Source organism: Sus scrofa, chromosome 14 (genome assembly GCF_000003025.6).
Source record: "Sus scrofa isolate TJ Tabasco breed Duroc chromosome 14, Sscrofa11.1, whole genome shotgun sequence".
In the NCBI taxonomy this organism is placed as follows: Eukaryota; Metazoa; Chordata; class Mammalia; order Artiodactyla; family Suidae; genus Sus; species Sus scrofa.
The window spans coordinates 51,379,354-51,406,689 of NC_010456.5; the positions used below are offsets into that span (position 1 = coordinate 51,379,354).

Genomic DNA, 27,336 nt, shown 5'->3' on the forward strand with positions numbered 1-27,336 from the left:
GGCCATCAGGAGCTTTAACTGGAACCAGCATGGGTCCAGCTGTGGGTGAGGGGTCACAAATGGTCTGTTGCATCTCCCTGCACAAGAGTGTCTTCCCTCCTACAGAGCCACCAAGGCTGCCTGAAGGCCACCTGGCCCAGCTGCCCGGTACCCTCTGGTGGCTATTCTCACTGGGCCAACAGCCCAGGTGGTGACTGATGGATGTACTGTGAATAAACTAGCAGATTGTAGCCTCTAAAGGGAGCGTTTATGGGATGCGAATTTTCCTTCAACTAAGGAAAAAGAGTTTGCCAGGGAGGGGGGTGCTCAGAGCTGGAGCGGGAGATAAGCGTAACCAGACAATGAATGGCAGGTGCAGTGCGGGTTCTGAGGACACTCACATGTGCAGGATACCTCGGTCGCCCTCCAGTAGCGATGACAATGTGCTCGGCTGAAAGCAGAATCTGAGAATAAACCGAGACAGCTGTGGTCACCCGGGTACCTTGTGGTCACCCATGTGAGGCTTGACCAGCTGCCCAATCACAGCCCCGTAGCCCTGCATGGGGGTGGCCATGCTGTGCCCAAGCAAGGGGCAGCCTGGTGAAATCACTTCCTCCTTCATAAAGAATGAGGACCGGCCCTGGAGCAGTGTCATCATTTCCAGCAGCACTGGTCACTGAGGAGCTGGATCCGCTCACCCAGGCCCACAGGCTGGCACTGTCCCCCAGGAGCCCGGGAGGTAGGCACCCACCTCTTTTCCGCCTTTCAAGACCCCACAAACTGTGTGCTTGTTGACAAAGCTGGCCTTGAAGTTAAAGTACTTGACCTTTCTGCAAAATAAAAATAGGATTTTCAAACATTTTCTCTGCAAAACAGGCATTAGGCCTGGGATTATATAGGGAGCACCATGCAGCTGGCTCAGCTGTGACCTCAGCCCAGCTCAAAGAAGCTTGGGGGGGGTACAGTTGCTGTCCCCCCAGTTCCCTGGGACTTGGTGACCACAGCTGCCAGGCAGGGCTGTCCTGAGGGCCTAAACACAGCCCTGGTGTGTGAGGACAGACGTGGCCGGGCCTTCCACAAGCTCAATCCTGTCACCCGGGCACGTTCCACCAGGAAGCAGAGGCCACCAGTTGCACCTCCTCAAGCCCAACCCCAAACGTCTCTCTGGCCAGGGGGTACCCGGCAGGCAGGGGACAGTGTGGCTGGGAGAACAGGCTCGGTGAGGAACAGGGTGACTGGGCATGTGGTGCCTGGAAGTGACTGAGCTTTCCAGCACTGGTTCTCACTGTCTCTCACCTTTCATTGCCCCCACAGCCGCGCCCACACCCCCTGAGGCACCCAGGAAATCCTCTGCACCCACAAGCCACCCAGAGTTCGTGCAGCTTCAGTACCTGTCCTGTAGCTGGACCCGGTGCCCCCAGTTCAGGGACTTCACATGGTTTTGAACAGCTTCTGCCATTTTCCTCCTGTTACACACAAAGTAAAATGCCACAAAGCACCAGGCAAGTGTCAAATAGCCCTTAAAAGGAACACCCAGAGGCAAAGGTGTTTCCCAAGGTAGTGAAGGTGACCCTGTTCCCATGGTGGACCCTCTGTGCCAGATTTGGGGTTGTGGACCTTTGGGTCAGAGAAGCAGGCCCCAGACCCAGGGGAAGGGCAGACCACCTGACCAACTGCCAAGGCCAAAGCACCACGGCCTTCAGGCTGGGGTCCTTCAAGGGATGTACTGGGTGCCATGGGGTGTGTGGTGGTGTCGAGGTGTCCCAGGGGGTGGGGAGACAACTAAAAAGGTCTCCATACTTTGCCAAACATCTGGAGGCCCAGCGTTGCCCCTGGGGCGAGAGCCCCACCCAATAGCTCCCGAGGCCTGTGGGCTCCAGGGAGCTCCCAACACAAGGAGCAGGAAGGCCTGGGCAGGCCAAGTACTCACCAGCTGTGCAGGGCTGGCTGGGCCACCTCCCAGCCGTAGTGGGGGGCATCGCGGATCACGCCCCCCAGAAGGGCTGCCTGGTGCATCAGCTTCTTGGGGATGCAGCCAACATTCACGCAGGTGCCACCGAGGCCCCACCTGGTGCCTGGCGGGAGACCATATTCAGACTGCCCTCCCTGTCCTACCACCATCCTGAGCTGTTTGATCCAATGCAGCCCAGGTGACCCTGCTACATGGACCTGCCCTCTGCATCTGCCCTCAGACTGGGTTTCAATAAGCAGGATGAGGAACCCCAAAGTAATGGCAGCTTCCAGGAGAAGCAGGACACCCTATCATCAGCCCCCCTCCCTGGACACGTGGCTCCCGGCTGGACTGCCTACCTCGGGGCGAAGGGCTCACATAGTCCACCACAGCCACCTTCTTCCCCAGCTGGGCGGCTGGAAAGGCAAGAGAAGCGGGCAGGTGGGCATGACTGGAGGAGCTGATTTGGGGCTGGGGAACCCGGGATGGGGGGGCAGGGAGGATGGGTCAGCAGCTCCCATGGGCAGACACCTTGACCTCCTCCTGACCACTGTCTTTGTACTGCCCCCGCCACGGCAGCTCCAGGCCCACCCTCCTCCCCCCACCCCTCCCCTCCCCAAGTTCCAGGCCCAGAAGGTCAGCACCTTCCCAGGGCCCACCCCAAAATGCTCCCTGGGGGGCATCATGGGTTGGGGGTGGGGGTAGGCCCCAGCTCTATCAGGTACATGTAAAATAGTGAGGAGGGGGAGGGCGAGATGAGGGAGGGAAGCGCTGGACCGTGGGTACAGGAGGCAGGTCCCAGGCTGGGACAGGAGCTAAGGAGGCAGGCTCTGGTGGGCTATGCTGACTGCTGTGTGCTGCACAGATAAGACAGCTGGGGCTCACAGGGACCAGGGCACAGTCCAAGGCTATTGGGGTGGCTCTGGAGGCTGCTGGGCCAGCTGCAGAGACAATGCATTCAGCTTGGGGCTGCATAGGGCGCACCCCCACACAGCCCTGGAGAGCCCCCCTGCCCTTTCCAGGGGTTTGGAAGCCTGGGACACAGGACACCTACCTTCCTTGGCACAGGCCAGGCCGCCGGATCCTCCGCCAATCACCAGGAGGTCGTAGCATTGCTGCCCTGCTTGGGTGAAGGGGAGAGGTGAACAGGCAGGACCAGGAGGAGCCTGGGCACATCCTGGAGGCAGGCAGCTCTGTCCCATCGCGGGTGATGGGGGCTCCACTCTCTGGGATCAGAGAGCTACCCTATGATGGCAGGAGGCATGTTGTCTGCCCAGATGCCAAGACTATGTAGGGCCAAAGCCAGCAGGGCTATAACCACGCCCACGATGTCAGGAAGGCAATTTCACTGGCAGGACTGCCCTGAACTCAACTTCATCCAATGTCTGAGCATACGCTGTATGCTCACTTGCGTTGAGTCCACTTGTCTTTCAGTTGTAAAGGTCACCCTTGGTCATAAGTCTGGTGGCCCTTGCAGTGGGAGTAAGGCCAGGCCTCTGAGTGCCCGCAGGACTGGGAGTGCAGCGACTCTGAACTGCCTTGGGGCTTGCATTCTCCACCCCTGTCCCCAGCACAGAGGTGGCTGGAGCCTCTCCTGCCCTGCAGGTGTTACCTGTTTTTCCTGCAAATGCTGGCGCAGGAGGGGTGGTGAGGACAGGTATGTCCCTAGGGGGGACAGCCTGTGAGAGCTCCGGGCCAAGGCAGGGGTCAGGGCACCCAGCACCAGGCCTGCTCCCCCTGGAGGGAGGAAGGCATCACAGAAAATCATCAGGTCATGGGGAAGGAGGGGAGGAAGGTGGAGGAAGCTGGGGGCTGCGTCCAGGTCCACCCTCTCCATTGCCCATGCTGTGGGGGAGGCTCTGACCAGGAGAATATCCCTACCTTCCATGGCAGGTGCCTGTCCTTCCTGCCGCCACAGCAGGGCCCCTGCTGCATCTCCGTGCCCCACGGCCCCACTCTATCAGGCAGAGGGCAAAGCAAGCAGCTGGCCCCAGGGATTGTGGGCTTATCTTTGGCGGTTTGTTCTCCCCACGGTGTACGCCCAGGAGCCCTGTTAGTCTGATAAACACTTGGAAGAGGCAAGAAATCTGCCCTTAAACACCTGAGAGGGTCTGAGGAAACTGTCAATGGGGAAGGGTCCTAAAGGACCCCCAGGCAGGCAGGGTAGGCACTGCCCTTAGGGTGTCAGCTGGAGATGTACCCACTCACACCATGGGGCGCCATAGGGCACCTCACAACCACTCCTCTTCCCTGCACACAGGGCTCAGCCTGAAAAGGTCTGTCTTGCCCTATATCCTGAACTCACTTTCCTTTAATTTTCTGCTCCCCTCTGAACCTGGTGCCTGATTTGCAACCAGCAAAGAGCAGCCCAGCAAGTAGGGCCAGGTTGCTGAGGGAATGGTGTTTTGGGGAAAGTAGAAACTCCTGGGTGCCCACAGGCCACTGCAAGCCAGCTTGGGGAGCATCCACACAGCTGTCCTCCTTCCATGCTCTTTCCTGGCAGCAGAGGTTACGGGAATGGTGAAAACCAGCAGCACGGTCACTCCAGTTCCTGTTCAGGGGCTACATCGGCCACCCCCATGCTGGACAGAGCAGGTGTCTTCCTGCTCAGAGGAGTTTCCGGCCTAAAATGGAAGCTGAGGCTTAAAATCAGACCCTGGAGTCCTTGCTGGGTGTTGGCACCATCCCCCCACCCTGTGAGCTCCTACTCGCCCTGGCCCTGGGGCTCCCCTCTGGCCTTGAGTGTGGAGACAGAAGCCAGGGTCAAGTTCTCCTACCAGCCTGCAGGGCCTGGGCTTGACTGCAGCTGCATAAGGGCTTTTAAACATTGCAAAGTTCCGGTGTGACATGTGCAGCAAGGTCCTTAGGGCCAGCAAAGCCACTGAAAGCAGTGCTCCGTCCCCACCTCCTGAGCTGGTAACTGCCTCCCCAGACTCTGCAGGGCTACCCTAGCCCTGCTCCCCAGGCCACGGAGGCACAAGGCTGGCCAAAGGCCAGCCACTCCTCCCCTGGGCACCATCTCTGGGAAGGAGCTCTTTGCTTGTCCCTCTTCCAGCCCCTCAGCACTCACTCCCTGTGGGGTCATCCAGGGGTGAGGTCTGGGGGGTGGTCCCTGTTCAGGTATGTGGTGGGGAGCATGCATCATGCTTGCGGTGGCCCACTGCCATGGCAGTTATGGTGGTCCTATGGTCTGCTCTGAGGGAGCCAGTCCTGCAGGGCTGGCCCCAACCCTCCCCTGTGCCCAGCCCCCCTCCCCTTGCTTACAGTTATGGGATCTCCATCTGGTTTGGCCCAGGACCCTTGATAGCTCAGGAGGTCCAGCAGCCAGTCCTCTCCTCCCCTAGAGCCCCCATAGGGCAGTGAAGAGCCACAGCACCAGCAGAGCTCAACACGTGGGTTCCCTTGGTCCCCTCTGTGACTCCCTGCCTGTGCATGTATTGAGCACATGCTGCTGTGTGGCGCTAGGACTGGGCAGGAGGTGGCGAGATCTGGCACGTGGGGTGTGCAGGGCACCCGCACGTGGTGGCCTTGCCATTATCACCTCTGCCAGGACTCTAGTTAACGCTGGGCTGGGGGACCAGGCAGTGGTCACTCCGCTCGGCAGGACCTGCGGGAGACCCCCTCCTCCCCCGCGAGGACTCCCGCCCTAGCCCCGACCCCCTCTCAGACCTCCGACCCCACGCCCGTTCCGCCCCGTCTGCCCCCGCAGGACCTGCTGCGCCCCGCGCCCCTCCCGGCACGACCCGCAAGCGCCACCGGAAGAGCCCGGCAGGTCCCCGCAGCGCCGCCATCGTCTCAGCAGCCGCAGCCTTTGGGTCCTCGGCCAGACCGGGCTGTCTGCCGCGCTGCCTGCACGGACGGCTGCACAAGGTGGGTGCGCCCGCGAGGGTCCACCAGGTGGGGTCCAGACGAGGAGTGGGCGTCTGGGGCCGATCAGGGCGCCTCGGATGTCGGGGAGAATTAGGACTCTGGTGGAGTTCCCCCTGGGGTGGGGTTCTCCGGACCTGGATGGGGGTTCGGACCTGGGATGGGGATCTCCATACTTGGGGTGGAGGGGGTTCTCCGGACATGGGGCGGGGACGGGATCCCTGGACATGGGGAGGCTCCCACCCGTGGTGGGGTCTCTGACCTGAGATGGGGTCTCTGACCTGGGGTGGGGGCTCTGGACATGAGGTGGGGTCTACTGATATGGGGGCCGGTGGTGGGAGGGAGGGGGAGTCGTGGTGCAGGTCCACTTGGTCACAGGGGCCACTACAAGCCTCCAGGACTCAGACCTTGGGGTTGAGGGTGGCTTCTGGGAGAGCTTGGACCTGGACCAGGTTTCAGAATCAGAGTCTGACTCACTGCCCTTGACCTCTGGAGGGAGACAACTGTGGGGTATGGTCAAGGGGCCTAACCACCTCCCAGGGGCACTGCTGGCAGGCCCTGGACTGCCCTGGGCCTTTCCTTTCAGCAGATTGGCTGCCCCACCAGGAAGGGGAAGCTGGGGTATGACCTGCCCCAGACCAGCCTTTTAGGCTTTTCCAGCCGGATTCCTGAATACTGCTGCTTGCCAGGGCTTTCCACTCCTGGGGCATCCTTGAGGCTTGCCCGAAGACTGGAGTTAGGAGAACACAGCAGACTCTGGTAACTGCACAGTAGAGGAAGGACTTGAATCCCTCTAGACTTACTCAGAGAGGGCTGGGCCTTTAAAAGGAGGGTGGGGGAGTTCCCAGGGTGGCCCAGCGGAAATGAATCTGACTAGGATCCATGAGGGCGCAGGTTGGATCCCTGGCCTTGCTCAGTGGGTTAAGGAGCTATGGCTACGACCCCTAGCTTGGGAACCTCCATATGCCGCAGGGCAGCCCTAAAAAAAAAAAAGAAAAAAGAAAGAAAAAGAAAAAGAAAAAAAGATAAAAGGAGAAATGCGGCAGACATTGAGGCTTGAGAGAGTCAGGGAGTGAAAAATTACAAAAAGTGGAAAGAGACCATGGTCCATGTGACACCCATTTACACAGTAGCTGGAATTTGGGCTCCTGCCTTCCTGCAGAAGCTGGGAGGTGCGGCTACAATGGTTGCTTTCTTTGCAAGCAGTAAGTGTTGGCAGGCATCTTGGGAGGCTGGGCTACCCTGCAGAAGTGGCCTTGAGCTTTGTGGCACAGTTAGTGTTTGTTCCAGTCTTTATAGGAGGCCTTTATAGGTGGAGAAGAGGGCTCTGAGGGGCCTGGTTGGGGTCTGTCAGGGAGAATCTCATTGCTGAATGGTTGGAGCCAACAGTAAACCCTGTTTTTGAGTCCTGAGGTCAGCCAGTTGAGAAGATTTCGGATGTTCAATTCTCAGCATCTTTAGTTGGTGGGATGAGGCCATAGTGGCAGCCAGATGGATTTCCTGGCTTGCAGTGTGAATATCTGTGCTGATGGCATAGACATCAGAGTTGCAGGCAAGCCCGTGTCCTGGTGCAGAGCCCAAGGGACATGGGATTTTTGATGGCTGAATGTAATGGCCCACATGTGACGGGTGGTGGTGAGGGGTTCTCTGAAGTTCCTGCCACCTGGTCTGCCTTCAGCTTTCAGGACTTTGTCAGACCCTGAGGGCAGGGCAGCTACAGGACACCCAAATCCAGGAAGGTTCTGAGCAGTCGGCTTTTAGTTCTTAGTGACACTGAGCCAGAGGGAGGGAGGAAAATGGGGAAAATGAATATTTGGAGAGTTGTAGCAGATATTGAGGAAACAGAAAGAACTGGGGGTTTGGTGAGGGGCAACAATGTGAGGTGACAGTGCAGTCTGGTTTACATGTCAGACCTCAGACACGAAGGACAGGCCTGGACCCTTATGACCCACAGTTTGTATTATTTTCTCCACTGGGACAAAATTGCTCTCTGTGGTCATTTCCCTTTTTGTTTTTTTGTTTTTTGTTTTTTTGTTGTTGTTGTCTTTTCTAGGGCCACTCCCGCAGCATATAGAGGTTCCCAGGCTAGGGGTCTAATCGGAGCTGTAGCCACTGGCCTACGCCACAGCCACAGCAACGCGGGATCTGAGCCTCATCTGCAACCTACAGACGACCACTGGCCTACACCACAGCTCACGGCAACGCCGGATCCTTAACCCACTGAGCAAGGCCAGGGATCGAACCCACAACCTCATGGTTCCTAGTCGGATTTGTTGACCACCGAGCCACAACAGGAACTCCCATTTCCCTTTTTGGTCGAAGGTAATCACAGTCATGTTTTTGTTTACAAAATAGTTCAGGTCTCCCTAGACTTGGGCTGATTATTCATATAAGTGCACCGAGAATAATAGTTGACACAGAGCCTTTTTTAAAGTTCGCTCAGTGTAGGTTTTTACAGGGAATCTCAGATTGGACTTCAAAAGTTTCCATGGCTAGGAAATCCAGTCAGGAATGTGCCATCACACTTCACCTGTAGACTTGGTGAACAATTCCTTGTAGAATTCCTCTCTGCTCAAGCCCCCCCCCCCAATTTGCAGGATATTGGGCCTGCAGAAGGTGACCTATTTTGTTCTCTGAGAGTCTGGGGACCCTGGTTGCCAGGCCTCAGGTTGGGTTTTCTAGAGGGCTTTGTAAGCCTTGGTTCCATAAAGTGACCTCGGTTCCTTAAAACTGTCTAATCAGAGCTGACTCCATGTCATGTCAAATATGACATTCCTTGGTAATACAACCAAGGTTTTCAGTTATGTCCTGTCACAAGAAGAACAGATTCTTATTAAACCTGTACAGATAACTATATTGCCACGAAAGTAGATACTCAATAATAGTTTATGGTTTTTGGAATGATCAGGCAGTAAGAAAAAGATAAAGGCTTTAATTTTCTTTACAGAAATAAAACTTACCAGATTGTTATGAGTCAGAGATAGCTTAAGAGAAAAGGGAAAGGTGTTTTTTTTTTTTTTTTTTAATATCCAGAAAACGGAACATTAAACAGCCAACAGTATTCTTCCTTTATCAGTTTACCTAGTCTCCTGTAGTTATATTTTGTTCCGCTTGACCTTGGGTTAGCCATTTCGAGCCCATGGGCTTCTCCAGCAGAGTTCTGAGTTCTGGTTGACCCCTGGTCAGAGGTCCCTGCACAGCCTCTTCTGTGGGTCTCTGAGGCAGGTGCTCTTTGTTGCTCATGAAGTATTCTGGCCTGCAGCCCAGTTCACATGCTTTTGGAGAAGCATCAGAGTGAGACAAAATTATCTGCAGCTGACAGAAGACTTAAAATGGCAATTCTTAAAGAGCTCATGAGAGTGGAGTTCCTGACGTAGCTCAGCGGAAACGAACCTGACTAGCATCCATGAGGATGCAGGTTCGATCCCTGGCCTTGCTCAATGGGTTGACCATCTGGCGTTGCCATGAGCTGTGGTGTAGGTTGTAGACTCAGCTCATATCCTGTGTTGCTGTGGCTGTAGTGTAGGCAGCTGTAACTCTCATTTGACCCCTAGTCTGGGAACCTCCATATGCTGTGGGTGTGGCCCTAATAAGGAAAAAGAAAAAGAAAAAAAGGAGCTAATGAGATTTATTCTAAAAACACAAGCAACAGGAAATTTGGCTGTTTCTGTAACACACACACCATTTTATATATATATATATATATTTTTTTTTTTTTTTTTTTTTGTCTTTTTGCCTTTTCTAGGGCCGCTCCCGCAGCATGCGGAGGTTCCCAGGCTAGGAGTCCAGTAGGAGCTGCAGCCACTGGCCTATGCCAGAGCCACAGCAATGCGGGATCCGAGCCACATCTGCGACCTACACCACAGCTCACGGCAATGCCAGATCGTTAACCCACTGAGCAAGGCCAGGGATCAAACCTGCAACCTCATGGTTCCTAGTCAGATTCGTTAACCACTGTGCCACAATGGGAACTCCTAAAATATTAACTGGAATGGAGCTCCCGTCATGGCTAAGTGGTAATGAACCCAACTAGTATCCATGAGTATGTGGGTTCTATCCTTGGCCCTGCTCAGGATCTAGCATTCCAGGATCCAGCATTTCCATGAGCTGTAGTGTAGGTCAAAGACACAGCTCAGATCCTGCGTTGCGGTGGCTGTGGCTGGCAGCTATAGCTCTGACTCAAGTCTTAGCCTGGGAACTTACATACGTCACAGTGCGACCCTAAAAAAGCAAAAAAAAAAAAAACCCTCCAAACAAACCCCAAAACAAAACACACACACACACACACACACATATATGTATATATACACACACATATATATATATGAACTGGAATTATGAGTGATAACTTTATACCAGGATATATGGAAAGCAAGAGCATTGACCAATTTCTGAAATACTTAGCTAATAACATTTACCTGTACAAATATTTTGTGGGGAAAGTTTAAGCATCTCTTATTTGACAGTGCTTCCCATGCAACTGAATGTAACAGATAAACCTAATTTTTTTGGCCATGCCCACAGCATATAGAAGTTCCTGAGCCACGGGCTGAACCCACACTACAGCAGTAACCTGAGTGGCTGCAATGACAATGTTGGATCCTTAACCCACTGCACCACAAGGGAACTCCTAGGCCTAATTATTTCTTTTTTTTTTTTTTTTTGTCTTTTTGCCTTTATGTGAGCCACTCCCGTGGCATATGGAGGTTCCCAGGCTAGGGGTCGAATTGGAGCTGTAGCTGCCTGCCTACACCAGAGCCACAGCAACTCAGGATCCGAGCCGCGTCTGCAGTCTACACCACAGCTCACGGCAACGCCGGATCCTTAACCCACTGAGCAAAGGCAGGGACCGAACCCGCCACCTCATGGTTCCTAGTCGGATTCGTTAACCACTGCGCCACGACAGGAACTCCTAGGCCTAATTATTTCTAACACCCCTCCTTTTACGAGGTGAAAAGTATAAACCATTGGGATTTTCCAAGGACCCTCTGGGAAATGCCCACACCATTTTGAAATCCAGTCTTCATTTAGGATTGCTTTGGGGAGACAGTTGTCAAAAACATCTGCAGGTTGGAACACTTGATTAAATGGGATCCCAGTTTACTGCAAAACAATAGTTGGTTATCCACCTAACCAAGTGACACAGGAGGAAGCACGAGTACAGAAGACCTGGGCCCTTGACCTGGGGACCTGCGGATCTCCTGAGTCACGAGGTGCACAGGTAGCTTGGTTTTGTATTTGAAGACACAGGAGCTTTGTTTTCCTAGGAAGACTATTCAAAAAGTAAAGAGAAACCATTTACAATCTCTTATTTAAAGCAGACTAATAGAAGTTCCGCTGTGGTGCAATGGGATGGGCAGTGTCTCTGGAGCGCTGGGACACAGGGTTGATCCTGCTGGAGCTGCTGCCAAAAAAAAAAAAAAAGGCAGACCAGTAATCTAAGAACTCTTTGTCATTTTAGTTTTGTGTAGGTACACTACTGATGTTCAGGCTTGTTTAAGAAAACTTTATAGGAGTTCTTTCGTGGCTCAGCAGGTTAAGGTTCTGGTGTTGTTACTGCAGCGGCTTGGGTTGTTAATGGCAATCCAGGTTCAATCCTTGGCCCCAGAGCATCCACATGCTATGTGTGCAGACCTCACTCAGGGGGGTCAGGGATCTGGCGTTGCTGTGAGCTGTGGTGCAGGTGGCAGACACAGCTTGGATCCCATGTTGCTGTGGCTGTGGCATAGGTTGGCAGCTATAGCTCTGAATTGACCCCTAGCCTGGGAACCTCCTTATGCTGTGGGTGCAGCCCTAAAAAGCAAAAAAAAAAAAAAAATCCTTTTTTTTTTTTTTAAATAATCTCTAGTTGCATCCATGTTGCTGCAAATGGCAATATTTCATTCTTTTTATGGCTGAGATTATATCTATCTATTTCACATCTTCTTTATCCATTTATCTGTTGAGGGCACTTAGGTTGCTTCCATGTTTTGGCTACTGTGAATAGTGCTGCTGTGCACATTGGGCTGCATGCATCTTTTTGAATTAGAGTTTTCTCCAGTTATAGGCCTAGGAGTGGGATTGCAGGATCATGTGGCTACTTTGTTTTTAGTTTTTTGAGGAACTTCCATATTCTTTTCTTTTTTTTTTTTTTGTCTTTTTGCTATTTCTTGGGCCGCTCCCACAGCATATGGAGGTTCCCAGGCTAGGGGTCGAATCGGAGCTGTAGCCACTGGCCTACACCAGAGCCACAGCAACGCAGGATCCAAGCCGCGTCTGCAACCTATACCACAGCTCACGGCAACGCCGGATCGTTAACCCACTGAGCAAGGGCAGGGACCGAACCCGCAACTTCATGGTTCCCAGTCGGATTCGTTAACCACTACGCCACGACGGGAACTCCAGGAACTTCCATATTCTTCTTCATAAGTGGCTGCACCAATTTACACTACCACCAACAATATGAGAGGGTTCCCTTTTCTCCACACGCTTTCCAGCATTTGTTATTTATAGACGTTTTGATGATGGCCATTCTGACTGGTATGAGGTGGTACCTCATAGTAGTTTTGATTTGCCTTTTACTAGTAATTAGCAGTGTTGAACATGTATATACAAATCTATTTAATCTTAGCCAGCTGTGACTTCACAAAAAATTCCTTTCCCACAAAACTGCAACTTTATTAATTCAGGTTTATTTCCCTCTTTTTTATTTTACTTTAGGACAGAGTGACTCTCCCTCCCTTAACAAAAACACATCCGACATTCTCTGCATACTTTTCACATAAGAACACATCCTATTTTCCTCCCTACTTTGTATACAAAGTTGATTCCCTTTGCTCTAAGTCTGGTAGTAGTTTTAGTCTCACACATTGATTATGATTTTTAACCATTAGCAACCTTATTTTACAGAGAAAACTAAGAAATGTTCATATGCCAGTATTCTGGGGCAGATTAGCAAAGGTTGTGAATATAACACCTCATAATCTGTAAGGAGGATGCTTTTCACAGTACAAATTGTTTGACGGTGGCAAGAACATGTATGTTAACACACCCAAATATCTTTAGCCTCTTTGTATCATATAAACATGAGAAGCCAAAAGTATATAAACTTAAGCATGCCTGATAATGAATGTTTCAGCACTCTATCTGTTGAGAAGTTATTTAGATATTCAATGAATATCTATTTTTTAACTTAACTTGACATAAATAAGGTTGCAAGTTACCAAAAAGATTTTGGAAACTGTTTTTAGGCAGACATATTATAAGACACAATTTTTACTGAAATAAAGTTTGTCAGAACAGTGACCAGATTTGCTTAAAATCAAATTTATCCTTTGTATAATCTTAAACATCTAATGGATGCAAATGAGGTTATTTAACTAGTAAAGTAAGTAGAATAAAAATCTATATTTGCAGTATATTTAATGTTGACAACTCTAAAAGATACACGTTTTATGAAATCAATAATATTAAACTAGTTTTATTTAGCAAAGGTTTACCAAGTAACATGAACTTTGAAAACAGTTTGGTTGGTTTTTATATTTCTGGGAGTTCTGGAAGTATTTAATTTATATAAATTCTTGTTCCTCTGAAGCCAATTAGCTTAGAAATCTTTTTCTTTTTCTTTTTATGGCTGCACCTGTAACATGTGGAAGTTCCCAGGCTAGGGATCTAACTGGAGCTTCAGCCGCGGGCCTATACCACAGACATGGCAACACCAGATCCAAGCCACATCTGTGACCTATGCTGCAGCTCATGGCAATGCCAGATCCTTAACCCAGGGATTAACACTATGTTGGGTTCTTAACCCACTGAGCCACAACAGAAACTCCTAGGATAGCTATAAAGGGATTTAATTAAATTAATTAATTACTTTACCTGTTGATTGATTGATTGCCTTTTTAGGGCTGCACCCTCAGCGTATGGAGGTTCCCAGGCTAGGGGTTGAATCGAAGCTGTAGCTGCCGGCCTATAGCACAGCCACAATAATGCGGGATCTGAGCCACATATGCGACCTACACCACAGCTCATGGCAAAGCCAGATCCTTAACCAACTGAGCAAGGTCAGGGATCGAACCTTCATCCTCATGGATACTAGTCAGATCATTTCTGCTGAGCCACAATGGGAACTCCTATAAAGGGATTTTATAACTTAACTTGGTAATACCATCTGGAGGTAGGAAAATATATAAAAAAAATACAATCACACATAAACATACAGATGTGCAAACAGAGATCTTATGGTTTTCGTTAGAAAATTTTAGCTATGCCTCAAGCATGAATACACGTACATAAAAATCAATAGTTTATGTAAATCTTGGACCTTGTCTTTGCTCCATTTTATATTTTTATCCAAATTGTATTGTGACAGGTAGGGTAGATTAATTACCTGTTCAATTTGAAGACTTAAAGCTTTCTACCAGCATCTGTGAGGAGACCTTTAAGACTTTTTCTCTGTCCTGATATATAATCTTAGGGAGGTGTGGAGTCACTGTTTCCAATTCTTTTTTCTTTTTCTTTTTAGGGCCGCACCCACCCCATTGGAAGTTCCCAGGCTAGGGGTCAAATCACAGCTATAGCCACTGGCCTACCCCACAGCCACAGCAATGTGGGATCCAAGCCACATCTGCCACCTACACCACAGCTCACGGCAGTGCTGGACCCCGACCCACTGAGCAAGGCCAGGGATCCAACCCTCACCTTCATGAATACTAGTCAGAGTCATTTGGGCTGCACCACAATGGGAACTCCCTCCAATTCTTTTTTCTTTTTCAACTTCAGGTGGTTACTTTTGGAGGTCTCTGAATCCCTTGAGAGCCCCTAGTGGGGCAGGGGCCTAAGGTGTCAGTGGCCGTGGGAGATGGGGGGCTGGAGGGGAAGAGAAAGGCCTGGCGGCATGGACAGAGGGCAGAGGAGGCAGGGGCTCAAGCAGAGGCTGCAGGAAGTTGGGGGTGTGGTGCAAGGAAAGGCCTCTGGGAACCACTGAAGACTCACCTTCTCCTTAGCAAGGATGCCATGCAGACTAGAAGGAAGTGAGCAGGGCAGTTGGATGGCACAATGGCAGCAGGGCTCAAGAAAGTTCCTAGGGAGGATTGAGGCGGCCCTGCAGGAGCCTGGACAGACTCCAGCCTAGGAGACACCTTGTGGGCAATGGATGCAGGGTCTGCACCTGGGGCTTTGGGAGGAAGCTCAGGCAGGAAGGCCCTTCCCCTCCCCACAGAGGGGGCCAGGGTGCACCGCGCAACAGGCAACCCCTCAGATGCCCAGGCAACCCTGTCAGGCTCAGCGGGCACAGAGACTCCCATGCATCTGGGCCCTGGGAGATGGGAGTTGTGCTGTTTTTTCTGGATCCTGCTTCCCTGTGGGCTGTGGCACATCCCTTTTTCTTTCTGGAACAGGGAGGATCAGAAACATGGTTGCTTGGAGTTCCCATTGTGGCGCAGTGGTTAACGAATCCGACTAGGAACCATGAGGTTGCGGGTTCGGTCCCTGCCCTTGCTCAGTGGGTTAAGGATCCGGCATTGCCCTGAGCTGTGGTGTAGGTTGCAGACGCGGCTTGGATCCTGCGTTGCTGTGGCTCTGGTGTAGGCCAGTGGCTACAGCTCCGATTCGACCCCTAGCCTGGGAACCTCCATATGCTGTGGGAGCGGCCCAAAGAAATAGCAAAAAGCCAAAAAAAAAAAAAAAAAAAAAAAAAAAAAAAAAAAAAAAAAAGAAAAGAAAAGAAACATGGTTGCTTATTTTCTTTGTTTTCCACTGTTTTTACTGTGGTGAAACATACCTAAGTTAAATTTAACTTTTCAACCATTTCTAAGCATACAGCTTGGTGGTGCTAAATGCATTCACATAGTTGTATAAGCATTGCCACTGTTTTCAGAATTTTTTCACTATTCCCAACAGAAACTGTCCCCGTTCAGCAGCAATGACCACCCTCCCCAACCTCTGGTACCCTCTATTCTGCTTTCTGTCCCTGGATTTGCCTCTTCCATGTATTTCGTATGAGTGGAATCACAGTGTCTGTCCTACTGTGTCTGGCCCAGTCCCCCGAGTGCCACATCCGCCAGCTCAGCCATGATGTGGCAGAGGTGTCAGCACTGCTTTCCTTGTGGTGTGTTAACCCGCACTTTATTCATTTTAATGATGAGTGGCCGCTGACAGGGCTTCCTTCATCCGTTCATCTGTTTCCACCTCTTGGCCACTGTGACTCCTGCTGCTGTGAGTGTACGGTGGACAAAGTTTAGGTGCAAGTCCCTGCTCTCAGTTCTTTTGGGGACACACCCAGAAGTAGAATTGCTGGATCACATGTAACTCTATATTTAACTTTTTGAGGAACTGCCAACTGTTTTCCACAGCAGCTGCATCGTCCTATGTTCCGATCAGACGTGCATGAGTTTCTGATTTCTCCACATCCCACCCATGCTTGCATGTCCCTTTTTTTTGGGGGGGGGCAGTCAACCTGATGGGTGTGAAGTGGTACCTTGTGGTTTTAATTGGCATTTCCCTAGTGACCAGTGCTGCCGAGCATATTTTCACGTGCTTATTGGTCAGCAGTTTGTCTTTTTTGGGAATATGTCTATTCAGTTCCTTTGCTCATATTCTAGTGGGGTTGCCATCTCTTTGTCTTTGAGTTGTAGGAGTTCTTTATATATTCAGGATTTTAACCCGCATCACATATGTGGTTTGCAGATTATTTTCTCCCACTACGTGGGTGGTCCTTGGCTCTCCTGATAGTGTCCTTTGATGTACAAAGTTTTTAATTTAGTGAAATTGAATGTATCTATTTGTCTTTTGTTGCCTGTGCTTTTGGTGTCATCTCTAAGATTCCATTGCCAAATTCAAGGCCATGAAGATTTACTGTGTTTTCTTCTAAGAGTTTTGTGATTTCACTCTTCAAGTCAGGTCTTGGGTGCATTTTGAGTTATTTTTTGTATGTGGTGTGAGGTACGCCCTCTTGTGGGTGGAATTCTAGTTGTCCCAGAGCCAACTGTGAACTCTCCCATGGAGGGGTCCTGACACCTTGTAAACACCAATGTGAGGGTTTGTTTCTGGCCTCTCAGTTCTGTCCATTGGTCTTGTGCAAGAACCACACTGCAGTAGCTTCATGGTAGGTTCGAGATCAGGATGTGTGAGTCCTCTAGCTTCATTCTTTTCCAGAATTGTTTTGGCTCATGTGGGTCCCTTAAGACTCCATATGACCTTCAGGGTGGGTGTTGCATTGTGTCTGAGGGTCTCCGCAGGTAATGATGACATCTTGACAGTGTCAGTCTCCAGTCCGTAAATGTGGAATTTTTTTTTTTTTTTTGTCTTTTTGTCTTTTTTGTTATTGTTGTTGTTGCTATTTCTTGGGCCACTCCCGCGGCATATGGAGGTTCCCAGGCTAGGGGTTGAATCGGAGCTGAAGCCACCGGCCTACACCAGAGCCACAGCAACTCAGGATCCGAGCCGCGTCTGCAGTCTACATCACAGCTCAGGGCAATGCCGGATCCTTAACCCACTGAGCAAGGGCAGGGACCGAACCCGCCACCTCATGGTTCCTAGTCGGATTCGTTAACCACTGCGCCACAATGGGAACTCCGGATGTGTTTTCATTTATGTGTCTCCTTCAACTTCTTTTTTTTTTTTTTTCTTTTGAGGGCCGCACCCACAGCATATGGAGGTTCCCAGGCTAGGGGTCTAATTGGAGCTGTTGCTGCCGGCCTATGCTAGAGCCACGGCAACGCCAGATCCGAGCCGTGTCTGCGATCTACACCACAGCTCACAACAACGCTGGATCCTTAACCCACTGAGTGAGGCCAGGGATCGAATCTGCAACTCATGGTTCCTAGTCAGATTTGTTTCCACTGCGCCATGACAGGAACTTTCCTCAACTTCTTTCAGGCTCTCATGATGCTAAAGTGTCACTGGTGGTGGCCTCATACAGACCCAACCAGACCTCTGTGGCTGTCCCTCCCAGGAGGCCCCTGCCGTGAGGCGGGAGTCAGGAGATAATAGCATTCTGCTCAGAGCTTTGCCCCTCCCCTCTCTTCTGTCAAGAAGCAGGTTTGGAAAGTGTGCTTGGCAAGCCCCTTAAAACCCCCCTAAGGAGTTCTCGTTGTGGCTCAGTGGTTAACGAACCTGACTAGTATCCATGAGGACGAAGGTCAATCCCTGGCCTCACTCAGTGGGTTAAGGATCTGGCATTGCCATGAGCTGTGGTGTAGGTCATAGATGCGGCTTTGATCCCGCATTGCTGTGGCTTTAGTGTAGCCAGTTGACCCCTAGCCTGGGAACTTCCGTATGCCAGGAGTATGGCCCTAAAAAGACACACACAAAAAAGATCCATCCTTTGCTGCTGAGCTCAGAGGAAGAGTGTGGGGGTGGAGCCATCTGGCCAGAGTGGGGCAGGGGGAGAGCTGGCGGGACCACTCTGACCCACTCACCCCTGCTTACTCTGTCCCATTTAAACAGGCCACTGTCCACGCCTCCCTGTTCATTCTCTGCTCTGCCTGCCAAGCTCCTCCTCATGGTCTAGGGTGTTGGGGTCTACAGTCCTGTGCTGTGCCGGAGGGTCTCCCCTCTAAGACCCTTGGCCTGCCTGCTGTTGAGATGGGAGCTTCTCAGAGAGCAGGGTCCTGTGTGGCCGCTGGCTTTCCAAGGTCCTTCCCTTTGTGTGACCCCATGAGTGACTATTGGCCTTTCCCTGTGTATGACCTGAGTGACCACGGGTCCCAGAGGAAGCGTCACGCCTTTCTTGGTATTTAATCCTTTTTTGTCTTAACCCTCTGCTCCAGTACCAGCTCATCTGACTGGGGCCCCAGACAATTGCCCAGAGGGGCCCTTGCCAGAGAGTGCAGGAGAGGGCCCCCTGAAAGTGATGTCCTTAGGCTGCCAGGGAAGGTAAGAGGCAGCTGGGGGTGGGGGCAGCTGTGACTGGCAGCCCCCAGCAGGACAGCTAGATGAAAGATGAACCTGCTCTCACTTGGGGCATGGCTGCAGCAGGAAGTGGTTTGCAGGTGGGGCTCTGCTCACTGGGAGCTGGCAACCTGGCATCTGGCTGGCCTCTGAACCTTTGGCCCCATCAGCACAAAGGGGCAGAGCAGCACTCCCAAAGTGGGATGGTGGATCAGCCAGGAGAGCCAGTCGCTAAAGCCAAGGGGCGTGGTGCTCCCAGGGGGCCGTGAGGCTGCCTGGCCCTAGCCTTCTGCCCTCCCCTTCGCCCCACCCCTTCGCAGATGCTAGAGGCCCTGCCCCTGCTGCTGGCAGTCTGCTCCTTGGTCCTGGTGCTGCTGACACTGTTGTGGCTGCTGCCACACCCGAAGTGCTCTCTCATCTTCATTGCCTGGGAAGAGTTTATCCTGCTTCCCGTCAGGAACCTCCTCATGGGCAGCAGCAAGGAACAGCGCATTCTGCAATATGTGCTGCAGCACGCAGTGGCGGGGGACCCAGAGAGCGTGCTGGACACCATCGACACCTACTCCTCTCAGAAGGAGTGGGCCATGCACGTGGGCAGAAAGAAAGGTAGGCAGTGTGGCAGCCAGCACGGGAGAGGCCATGGTTGCCATGATCCCCGGTGTGGGCTGAGGCCCAGTCTCCCACACCCCGGTGAGGTTCAGGCCCTGACACGCGTGACCCTGTCCCCATGCAGAGGGAGGGATGTTTGATGATAAGCCCCTGGAGGTGCTGTTCCAGGTGGCCTTGCTCACAGGGGCCAGAGGCCACAGCAGTCTCCTTGGGAGCCCTGCACTCTCACGCCATCTGGCAGAGCCAGTGCTGGCACAGGGCGGGCAGTGCCTCCTGGGTGTTCTGGCTGGGCATGAAGGCATATAGCAACCCTTGGACCCTGCCTGGTGCAGATTCCAGGCCCTCCCCCAGGCCACCTCCTGACCTTTGGCCTCTAGCCTGGGTCACATGCCCCCTGTACCCAGAAGTTGGACCCTGATGACAGATGTAATAGCCACGGTCTGGCCCCCTTGGACCTTCTGACAGTGTCTGGCTCAAGGAAGCTGGGAGGCTCTGAGTGCCACCTGAGGACACAGTGGGGTGTGGTTTCCACAGAGGGCAGCTCTGATTCAGGATGAGCATGAGTCACCCAAAATGGTGGGAAAGAGGGAACAGCATGTGTGGAAAGCACAAAGGCCTGACGGGCTGGAGTTGAGAGGGGCTGCCTCTCAGTGGAGAGGGAGCTGAGCCAGGAGTGGGAGTGGACCAGCCCCTTTGCCTGCTCATCTCCACCCCCGCAGGCCAGATCGTGGACACTGTGGTGCAGGAGCAGCGTCCTTCTGTGCTGCTGGAGCTGGGGGCTTACTGTGGCTACTCGGCTGTGCGCATGGCCCGCCTGCTGCTGCCCAGCGCCCGGCTGCTGACCATCGAGCTTAACCCTGACAATGCTGCCATCGCCCAGCAGGTGGTGGACTTCGCAGGCCTGCAGGACAGGGTACGCTGCTGTCCCAGGGATGACAGATGTGGACACTGAGACTCTGGGGGACCAGGAGAGCAGGGAGGGCTGGGTCATAGCGAGGCCACATTTACCCAGCTGGCTGGCATCCAGTTTTACAGAGCAGGAGACCTGAGACTGCCCAGAGGAACGGGCAGAGCCAGGACCTGTCTCCCAGAACCCCAAAGTAAATTGCCAGTGGGCATGCATGGGGTTTGGGTGGGCTGTTTGCCCTGGGGGCCGGACACTGACAAGGGCTCTTCCAGGTGACCGTTGTCGTCGGGGCATCCCAGGACATCATCCCTCAGCTGAAGAAGAAATATGATGTGGATACGCTGGACATGGTCTTTCTTGACCACTGGAAGGACCGGTACCTGCCAGACACGCTCCTGCTAGAGGTGAGCCTTACACATGGCTGCTAGGTCAATGGGCCTCAGCCCCTGAAGAGCCAGGTTCCCCAGCTGAGCCCTGCCATGGGGGCCCAGTGGCTTGGGCTGGCCCGCCTGAGGTCAGGACATGATGGGGAGCAGGGGGCTCAGGGGCCCAGGCAGCATGGATTCTGAAGGAGAGGGGTTCTGGGCAGAGGGAGTGGCCAGGGTCCCACCAGGTGGCAAGGTGGCAGGGAGGGTGAATCTAGGGACCAAAACACCTGGGCTGAGAGGGCCCAGGGCTGGGGAGGCAGGAGGAGGACAGCCTAGTGGCCGTGCGGCTCCCCTACCCATCCTGATCCTTGTCGTGCGGCCCCTGTGCCCCTATCCCCCATCCCCCATCTCCAGTCTGTCCATCCCTCAGAGCCAGCTGCTCGGCCAGCACCAAATGGTGACCAGTGGGACTGCGTTGTCCCCAGGTAGGTGGGGCTTGGAGCCCTCACTGAGCTCAACACTGATGGCCACCACCTCATCCCTCCTGGGCTGTCAAAGGGACACTTAGTGGTTTGGGACACTCTGGCCCATCATGGCCTCCCTGCCCAACCAGCATGGGGTGGCTACCTCAGCTCCCCCACAGGCTGGGCAATGCCTGGTGCTGAGGGATGCTGAGCATGGGGGGCACAGCCCCTGGAGCCAGAGCTGGAGGCCAGGCAGGTCCTGCCCCAAGAGGTTCTGGTGTGGGTGTGGAGGGCTAGGCACCTGCACGTGGCGAGAAGGGGCCAGCACTAGACTGGTGGGTGTGAAAGGGCACAAGTATTCTGGGGTCAGGCAGAGGGGTGGTGGTGGCCAGGGCCGTGTGAGGTTTGACGCACAGGCAGGAGTACAGCAGGGGAGGGCAGGTTAGACCTGTCTTCCAGGAAGACCCTGTTGTCTGTGCGGAGTGGAGGGGGTGGTGGTGGGAAGGTGTTGCGAGGGTACCCAAGGCCAGGGCTGGGGCGGCTGTAGGGAGCACACCTGGGCAGGGACCAGGCAGCCACCCATCTGGACTTACGTCGCCAAGCGGGGGGGCGGTTTGAGCAGCTTTGGTGTGTGTGGTAATTATGGGGTCTGCATTGATAGAAAAGCAGCAAATATTGCCCTTTGTAACTAAGAAACTAATAGTTTTCTCACTGTGCTTGTTCAAAGGTGGTAATTATCTCAGAAGAAGAGAAATCATAAATTGGGGACATGCCCTGTGCAGCCCGATAGCATCCCTCTCTGTCAGGGTGAGGGGCTGGCGGGGCAGGTGGGCAGTTCAGACCACAGGCTGCTTGGAGGTGGGCTCGGTGTCACTGAGGCCTCTCCACTGGTTGTTTGGGTGTCCTCACAGCAGGGCGGCTCCCCCAGAGGGGGAGGACTAGGAGGCAGGAGGGCTAGGCACAGTGCCTGTGTGACTGACCCCTTCCGGACCCTTCCGCAGCAGGCCACACTCCTGTGGGTGGAAGGAGGGCAGGGTCAGGGGACACTGGATCCAGTTCTAGCCCTCAGGGGGCAGCCTGGCTTTTGTTCCCTCCTAATGTCCTTCGGCATACACAAGCAGCTCATGCATTTGCTGCCAGATCTGAGGTGCTCTCCTGGGGCGGGGTGCTGGGGTTGGGGGGGGCGTCTCCTCCAGGGCTGCCCTCTGTTTTTGTTCAGATTCTGGCTTGCAGATGTCCCAGCCTCACTGACCTCACAGCTGTGTTTTCCATTCTTGCCTGAGGGCTGAAAGCAAGGGAACCACCACCAGAGAGACTGGAGGGGTGCATAGTGGTCCCCGCATCCCTAAGCCACCAGGAGGTGCCCGTCCACACCTCTGGTCCTGCTGGCAACTTAAGACATGCCTGGGGCCCCTTGCTTGATTCTGGTATCTGTGTTTTTTTTAGCTTTTATTTAACGATTATGTAAAGAGAGCTTTGAGCTTCACCCCCTCCCTTAGGCAAACATTTCTTATCAAGGTTTTATGTAATTGTTTTAAGCAGCAACTCCCCCAGATTGGACATGACCCTGCTGGGGCTCCTCCTGCAGAGCGGGTGGAGAACGCTGATCCACCAGGGTCCAGGTGCTGGTGGAGATGGGATGCCTCAAGGATTGAGCAGGGTGGTCCTGAACCTCCAGTGACCACCGCCAGCAGCTCTGGACACCAGGCATCTCTCTGACCTGGAGAAGCCCCATGTTCCTGGTGCCAGGTGACTGAGGGCCAACTTGGCCTTAGTCACGTCTGTAGCCCCATCACCCCCTCACCCCCCCCACACACACACTTCATGAGCACCTACTATGCTGGAGGGGCTGGGGTGCAGAGCCCTTCCTGCAGAGGGAACTACCAGGGGAGCTGGGTGGGGCAAGGCTCACTGAGCATCCTGTTCCTCCACCCCTCCAATGTCCATCTGTCCTACAGGAATGTGGCCTGCTGCGGAAGGGAACGGTGTTGCTGGCCGACAACGTCATCTGCCCGGGGGCCCCAGATTTCCTGGCACACGTGCGAGGGTGCGGCCGCTTCGAGTGTACACACTTTAGCTCATACCTGGAGTACTCGCAGATGGTGGATGGCCTGGAGAAGGCTGTCTACAAGGGCCCAGGCAGCCCTGCACAGCCTTGACGGCCTGCCCTGTGCCAGCTCCCTCTCCAACCCTGGTTCTGGAGGGTGCAGTGAACCCACTTCTGCCAACTTCGCTTCTGCTAGTATCTATCTGTCTGTCTTCCATGCAGCCCCCTTGAGGCCAGTGAGGCCCAGGCCTGCCCACACGGGTCCGCCCCAAGTGCAACCAGCTCACCTTGCAAAATCACCCCAATAAATCTGGAAAGTATCTGCCTATAAAACCAGGTCAGTCAGGCAGTGCCTGTGACGGTGTCACTCACCCCCACCAGCATGCCAACAGGGCAAACCCAGCAGATGCTGGAAGCGGGGACCTGTTGGGCTGTGCAGGCATGCAGCCTGCCTTTGAGGTCTGTCATCACCAGGTGGCAGCAGTGCCTCAGGAGTGGCACCCTACACCTCTATTCCAGAGCTTTCGCCTCTTTTTTAAGTCAGAAATGCAACTTCTTTACTAAAAGCAGCTGTTAATAATCTTACATACAATATCATGTTTAAAAGATATACTGCAATAGAAATGAAAGATTTGAGTATTTAGCTAAAAGATGAATGGAGTGCTTCTCTTCAGCCACCACACTGCTCCTTTTGTCCCCTGGTGTCCTCATCTTTGCATCAAACATGCTGCCCCCACCCCCACCCCAGACGCTAAGGCTGTAGACTGGCCACAGCAGTGCCAGGGGTCAGCCCTGCTCAGTGCTGCTTCTGTGGCCAGGCCGCGGTACCTGCTATAGCCCCATGGGGATGTCTCCAGGCAGGGCTGAGCCTAACCGGGGCCACCCCACCTGGGAGACCAGAACAGGGTAGCCATCCATGCTTCAGGCCCACGCTGGGGAAGGTGGACATGGCCGGCCCTACAGCAGCGCCAGCTGCAATCTGGCCAGCACCCAGCCTCCCAGGGCAGAGTGGAAACACCGGCCCCACTCCCACTCTGCCCCACTAAGACCAGCTGGGGCACTTCTGTGGTTGCCCAGCTGGCAAATGAAGGAGTGAAGTTGGCCTGTATCTACCTAAATCCAGTGCCACCAGCCCTGACCCTGCTGTTCTAGCCTCAAGACCCCTAAAGGGTTTGATCTCTGGCCACCTCAGGCTCCCCAGGGTCCCAACAGAGGTTGGGGTCCTAGATCCCAGGGTCACCCTCCTGATTGGGTCCACCTGTGCCCAAGACCAGCCACCAGGCAGGACACTATCCCGGGCCTCAGGGCCCTGCTAACCACCCAGGATCAAGCCTACTGCTCTTTGTGTATAGAATGAGAATGCCTGTGGGGAAACAGCCATGGGGCCTAGGAGGTGAGCTCCCACTGGACACAGCAGACATCACAGAGGTGGGGGCCACCTCCGCCCACCCAGCAAATGAGGGGGCAGTGGTGGAGAGGGAGTTGAGCCTCAGAAGACAGAAAGTTCCTTTACTGCTTTTTTTAATTTTCAAGTTTTCTTACAAAAATTTAGATGTTTACCAATACAGTCTTTAATGCTTTTCGTCAGTGTTTTTCTTGTTTATAAGTCGCAAACAGCAGGCACTGAACAGCAGTCCCCCCACTGCTGCCAAAGGTCAGTCCCAGAAGTGCCCCTCGGGCCAGAGCTGCGCAGGAGAGGCCCAGCTGTGGGCCCCACGCGTCCAAGGGCGGGTGGGGCAAGCAGCCTGACCCCCTGCTCACTGCCTCCAAAGCCTCCGTGTGCGCCGACCCTGAGCAGCCCCAGACTAGGGGCCCAGGGAAGCCCCTCCACCCTCCAGGTCCGACTCCTTCCCTGAGCGCCCCCTGCACGGCTGCGGGGCCCTAGGACCCACCAGGCGGCCCTCGCCTGGGTCGGCCAGCGCCCCGCCAGCCTCTCACTCGGACACAGCACCACGTGGGTGAACTAACTGGCCCAGGACTTGGGAGGGAAAGAGTGAGGGCGGGGAGGGAGACGTGTCCAGAATGGCCGCCCCACCCCCCCGCCCCCGCTCCGGCTCTGTCGAGAGGCGCTACCGGCCCCCGCCGCCAGGGGGCGCCGAGCTCCACAGCTGGCTCTGCGCGGCCAGCGCTGATGTCCCTTCTTCGGAGATCAGATCCTAGGAACCAAAGGCTGGGCCCAGACCCTGAGAAGGGAGAAGGGCGGGCTGAGCGAACCGGGAAGTGGAGCGAATGGAGGTGTGGACAGACGTGGGCAGCTGCCCCCCAACTTGCAGGTCCTCGAGGATGGGACCGTGCTTGGGGCGTTCGAAGGTGTGGAGGGACCCCACCCCCTGCCCCATCTGGCCCCATGCCCTCCGGGACCCGATAGCTCCTCCCTCTTAGACTCTGGCCCTTCATCCCTCCCGTGGCTTTACAGGACCGCTGAGCTCAAGGCCAGCCTGCGGGGAGCGCGCGGGGAGAATAGAGCAGACAGCCAGCGAGGTGAGGTCCTGCCTGGATAGGCAAGGTCGGGTGGGTGGAGGTCAGACAAACGTACCCGGCATGCAAACTAGACCCAGGAGTCAACGGGCTGAGGCTTAGCATCCCCCACGGCGTCCACCAGCCTGACCGCGGGCCTGCTGGGCCCCAGAGGAGGAACCTTCCTGGTGGGGTTGGGCTGCAGCAGACAGGCAGTGGGCAGGAGAGCATTAGAAGCAGAACAAGGCAGGTTAGTCAGGGCTGGCTGGTGGGGGCTGAGTGGTCAGTGGGCAGGGCTGGGGGCAAAGGGAGCTGAGCAAGTGTGGCTCAGAGCTGCTGAGTGAGTGTGGCTGAGAAGAGTCCTGTGCCCAAAGCATTGGCGCAGAGCAGGCATCAAGGGCTGCCCTGGAGGCGAGGCCATGCAGGCCATCGCACGCACACGCATGCAGGGAGGGATGCAGACACGCTTGCTCAGGCTCCCCCAACAGCCCTCTGTCCTGTGCCTCCTCTCTCCCAGTGGCTATGAGCTTCCAACCACTTGCACCCGCAGGCTGGCTCCAATGGGAGGTTGCTGAGACAGAAGGGCCACTCCCTGAACCAGTCTCTTGGCCCAGTGGCCGGCCTGCAAGTGAGTCCCACCCCGGGCCCAAGGCAATCCCTGGACACCTGCCCACAGCCACTTACTTTCAACGGTTCCTTTTCAGAGGCCTCCCCTGTAGGGTCACTGCCTCGAGCTCTCCGCTCCCTCCGGTCAACGGTGGAGTACCCATCTGCAGGGTGTAGGCAGGAAGGGAACTCTGGAGCAGGCACCAAGAAACCAATGTCCTGGTGCAAGGGGCCCTGGGCCTGGGTGCATCTGGAGAGGCCCTCCAACTGCCCACTCTGAATCAGGCCTTCTCACAGTGGGGCCTTGAAGCCTCTCGCTTACTCCCCCACAGTGGCTCAGAACTCTCCAGCCGCCCTTCAGCTGGCTGACTGGGCACATCTGGGCAGTGACCATAACTGGCTGCCCCAGCCCTCACTCCTGAGCACCTCTAAACCAGATCTCTTTTCCAAACCCACCTTGCCACGTGGTAAACAAACAGCACACCAGCACCTGCACTCACCCGAACTAAGTGCCTCCATGGGGATCATGTCCCGGCTGCCTGGCTTCTCGCCACCATCTGCAAAGCACAGGCAGGTGGCTGGTTGGTTGCAAGTGGGGGACTACCGGTGGCCTCTGCCACCCTGGGTACCTTTTATCACTAACATCTTTACACCACTCTGCTAGGCCTCTGTCTGCTGGCACTGTTACCCCCAGCTTGATGCCATCATAGAGAGAATGGAGGACGGGAGGGGGAGGGGCGGGGGCGGGGCCATCTTCCTGGAGGGGACCCACTTCCCTCCCTGCCTCTGCCAGGTGGGCAGGTACTCCTGAACCTGGGGATGGGCCCTGCCCGGTGCTCACCGAGGCTCTTATCCACCAGCGGCAGCGTGCTGTCGTCCAAGCCTCCGGGGCTCGGAGCTGCCTTGGGCCCCTTAGCATTAGCAGCGGTCGACTGCAGTGGTGTAATACATAAACAGAGTGGGTCAGCGGTGCTCCCGTGAGGGACCCATCCGGGCAAAATGAGAGAGGAAGGGCCAGCGGCCTCACCTGGAAGCGCGCCTTGGTCCAGCCATCCCTCTGCAGGGCACCACGCAGCTCCTTGTAACTCCACACGGTCTGCAGCACGTGGGACGCGGCCTTCGCCTCCCGCGCGGATTGGCTGCGACCGGGGCGGGGTCAGCGTCTGGCCCCGCCCCGCCTATCTGGGGGACCAGCCCTGACCCCCGCCACT

The 27,336-nt window shown here is 54.4% G+C and overlaps 3 protein-coding genes across 11 annotated transcripts in view; 1 reads left to right on the plus strand and 2 right to left on the minus strand.

Moving 5' to 3' along the window:
• Positions 1 to 5,743, minus strand: part of TXNRD2 (thioredoxin reductase 2) — a 29,366-nt gene extending 23,623 nt beyond the window's left edge. The window contains 7 exon segments of the mRNA NM_001168702.1: positions 381 to 443; positions 731 to 809; positions 1,371 to 1,445; positions 1,910 to 2,054; positions 2,290 to 2,346; positions 2,985 to 3,050; positions 5,643 to 5,743. Of these exon segments, the coding sequence (NP_001162173.2) occupies positions 381 to 443; positions 731 to 809; positions 1,371 to 1,445; positions 1,910 to 2,054; positions 2,290 to 2,346; positions 2,985 to 3,050; positions 5,643 to 5,721 (564 nt within the window). The 5' untranslated portion in view covers positions 5,722 to 5,743.
• On the plus strand, positions 5,376 to 24,644 carry COMT (catechol-O-methyltransferase). Of its 3 annotated transcripts, XM_005670937.3 has the most exons (6): positions 5,766 to 5,800; positions 6,384 to 6,556; positions 18,988 to 19,273; positions 19,996 to 20,189; positions 20,456 to 20,587; positions 22,974 to 24,644. In XM_005670937.3, exons 3-6 carry the CDS (start codon positions 18,988 to 18,990, stop codon positions 23,172 to 23,174), a joined length of 813 nt encoding a protein of 270 aa, XP_005670994.1. In that variant the 5' UTR covers positions 5,766 to 5,800; positions 6,384 to 6,556; the 3' UTR covers positions 23,175 to 24,644.
• Positions 23,862 to 27,336, minus strand: part of ARVCF (armadillo repeat gene deleted in velocardiofacial syndrome) — a 36,822-nt gene continuing 33,347 nt past the window's right edge. For 4 of the 7 annotated variants that reach the window (XM_021072782.1, XM_001929642.4, XM_013983207.2 and 1 more), the window contains 6 exons: positions 27,153 to 27,264; positions 26,967 to 27,057; positions 26,626 to 26,682; positions 26,204 to 26,289; positions 25,599 to 25,718; positions 23,862 to 25,245 (listed from right to left, as the gene is read on the minus strand). In XM_021072782.1, coding sequence (XP_020928441.1) covers positions 25,611 to 25,718; positions 26,204 to 26,289; positions 26,626 to 26,682; positions 26,967 to 27,057; positions 27,153 to 27,264 — 454 coding nt within the window. In that variant the 3' untranslated portion in view covers positions 23,862 to 25,245; positions 25,599 to 25,610. The remainder of the gene's footprint in view (positions 25,246 to 25,598; positions 25,719 to 26,203; positions 26,290 to 26,625; positions 26,683 to 26,966; positions 27,058 to 27,152; positions 27,265 to 27,336) is intronic. The other 3 variants (XM_021072783.1, XM_005670946.3, XM_021072784.1) reach the window with 1 other exon arrangement.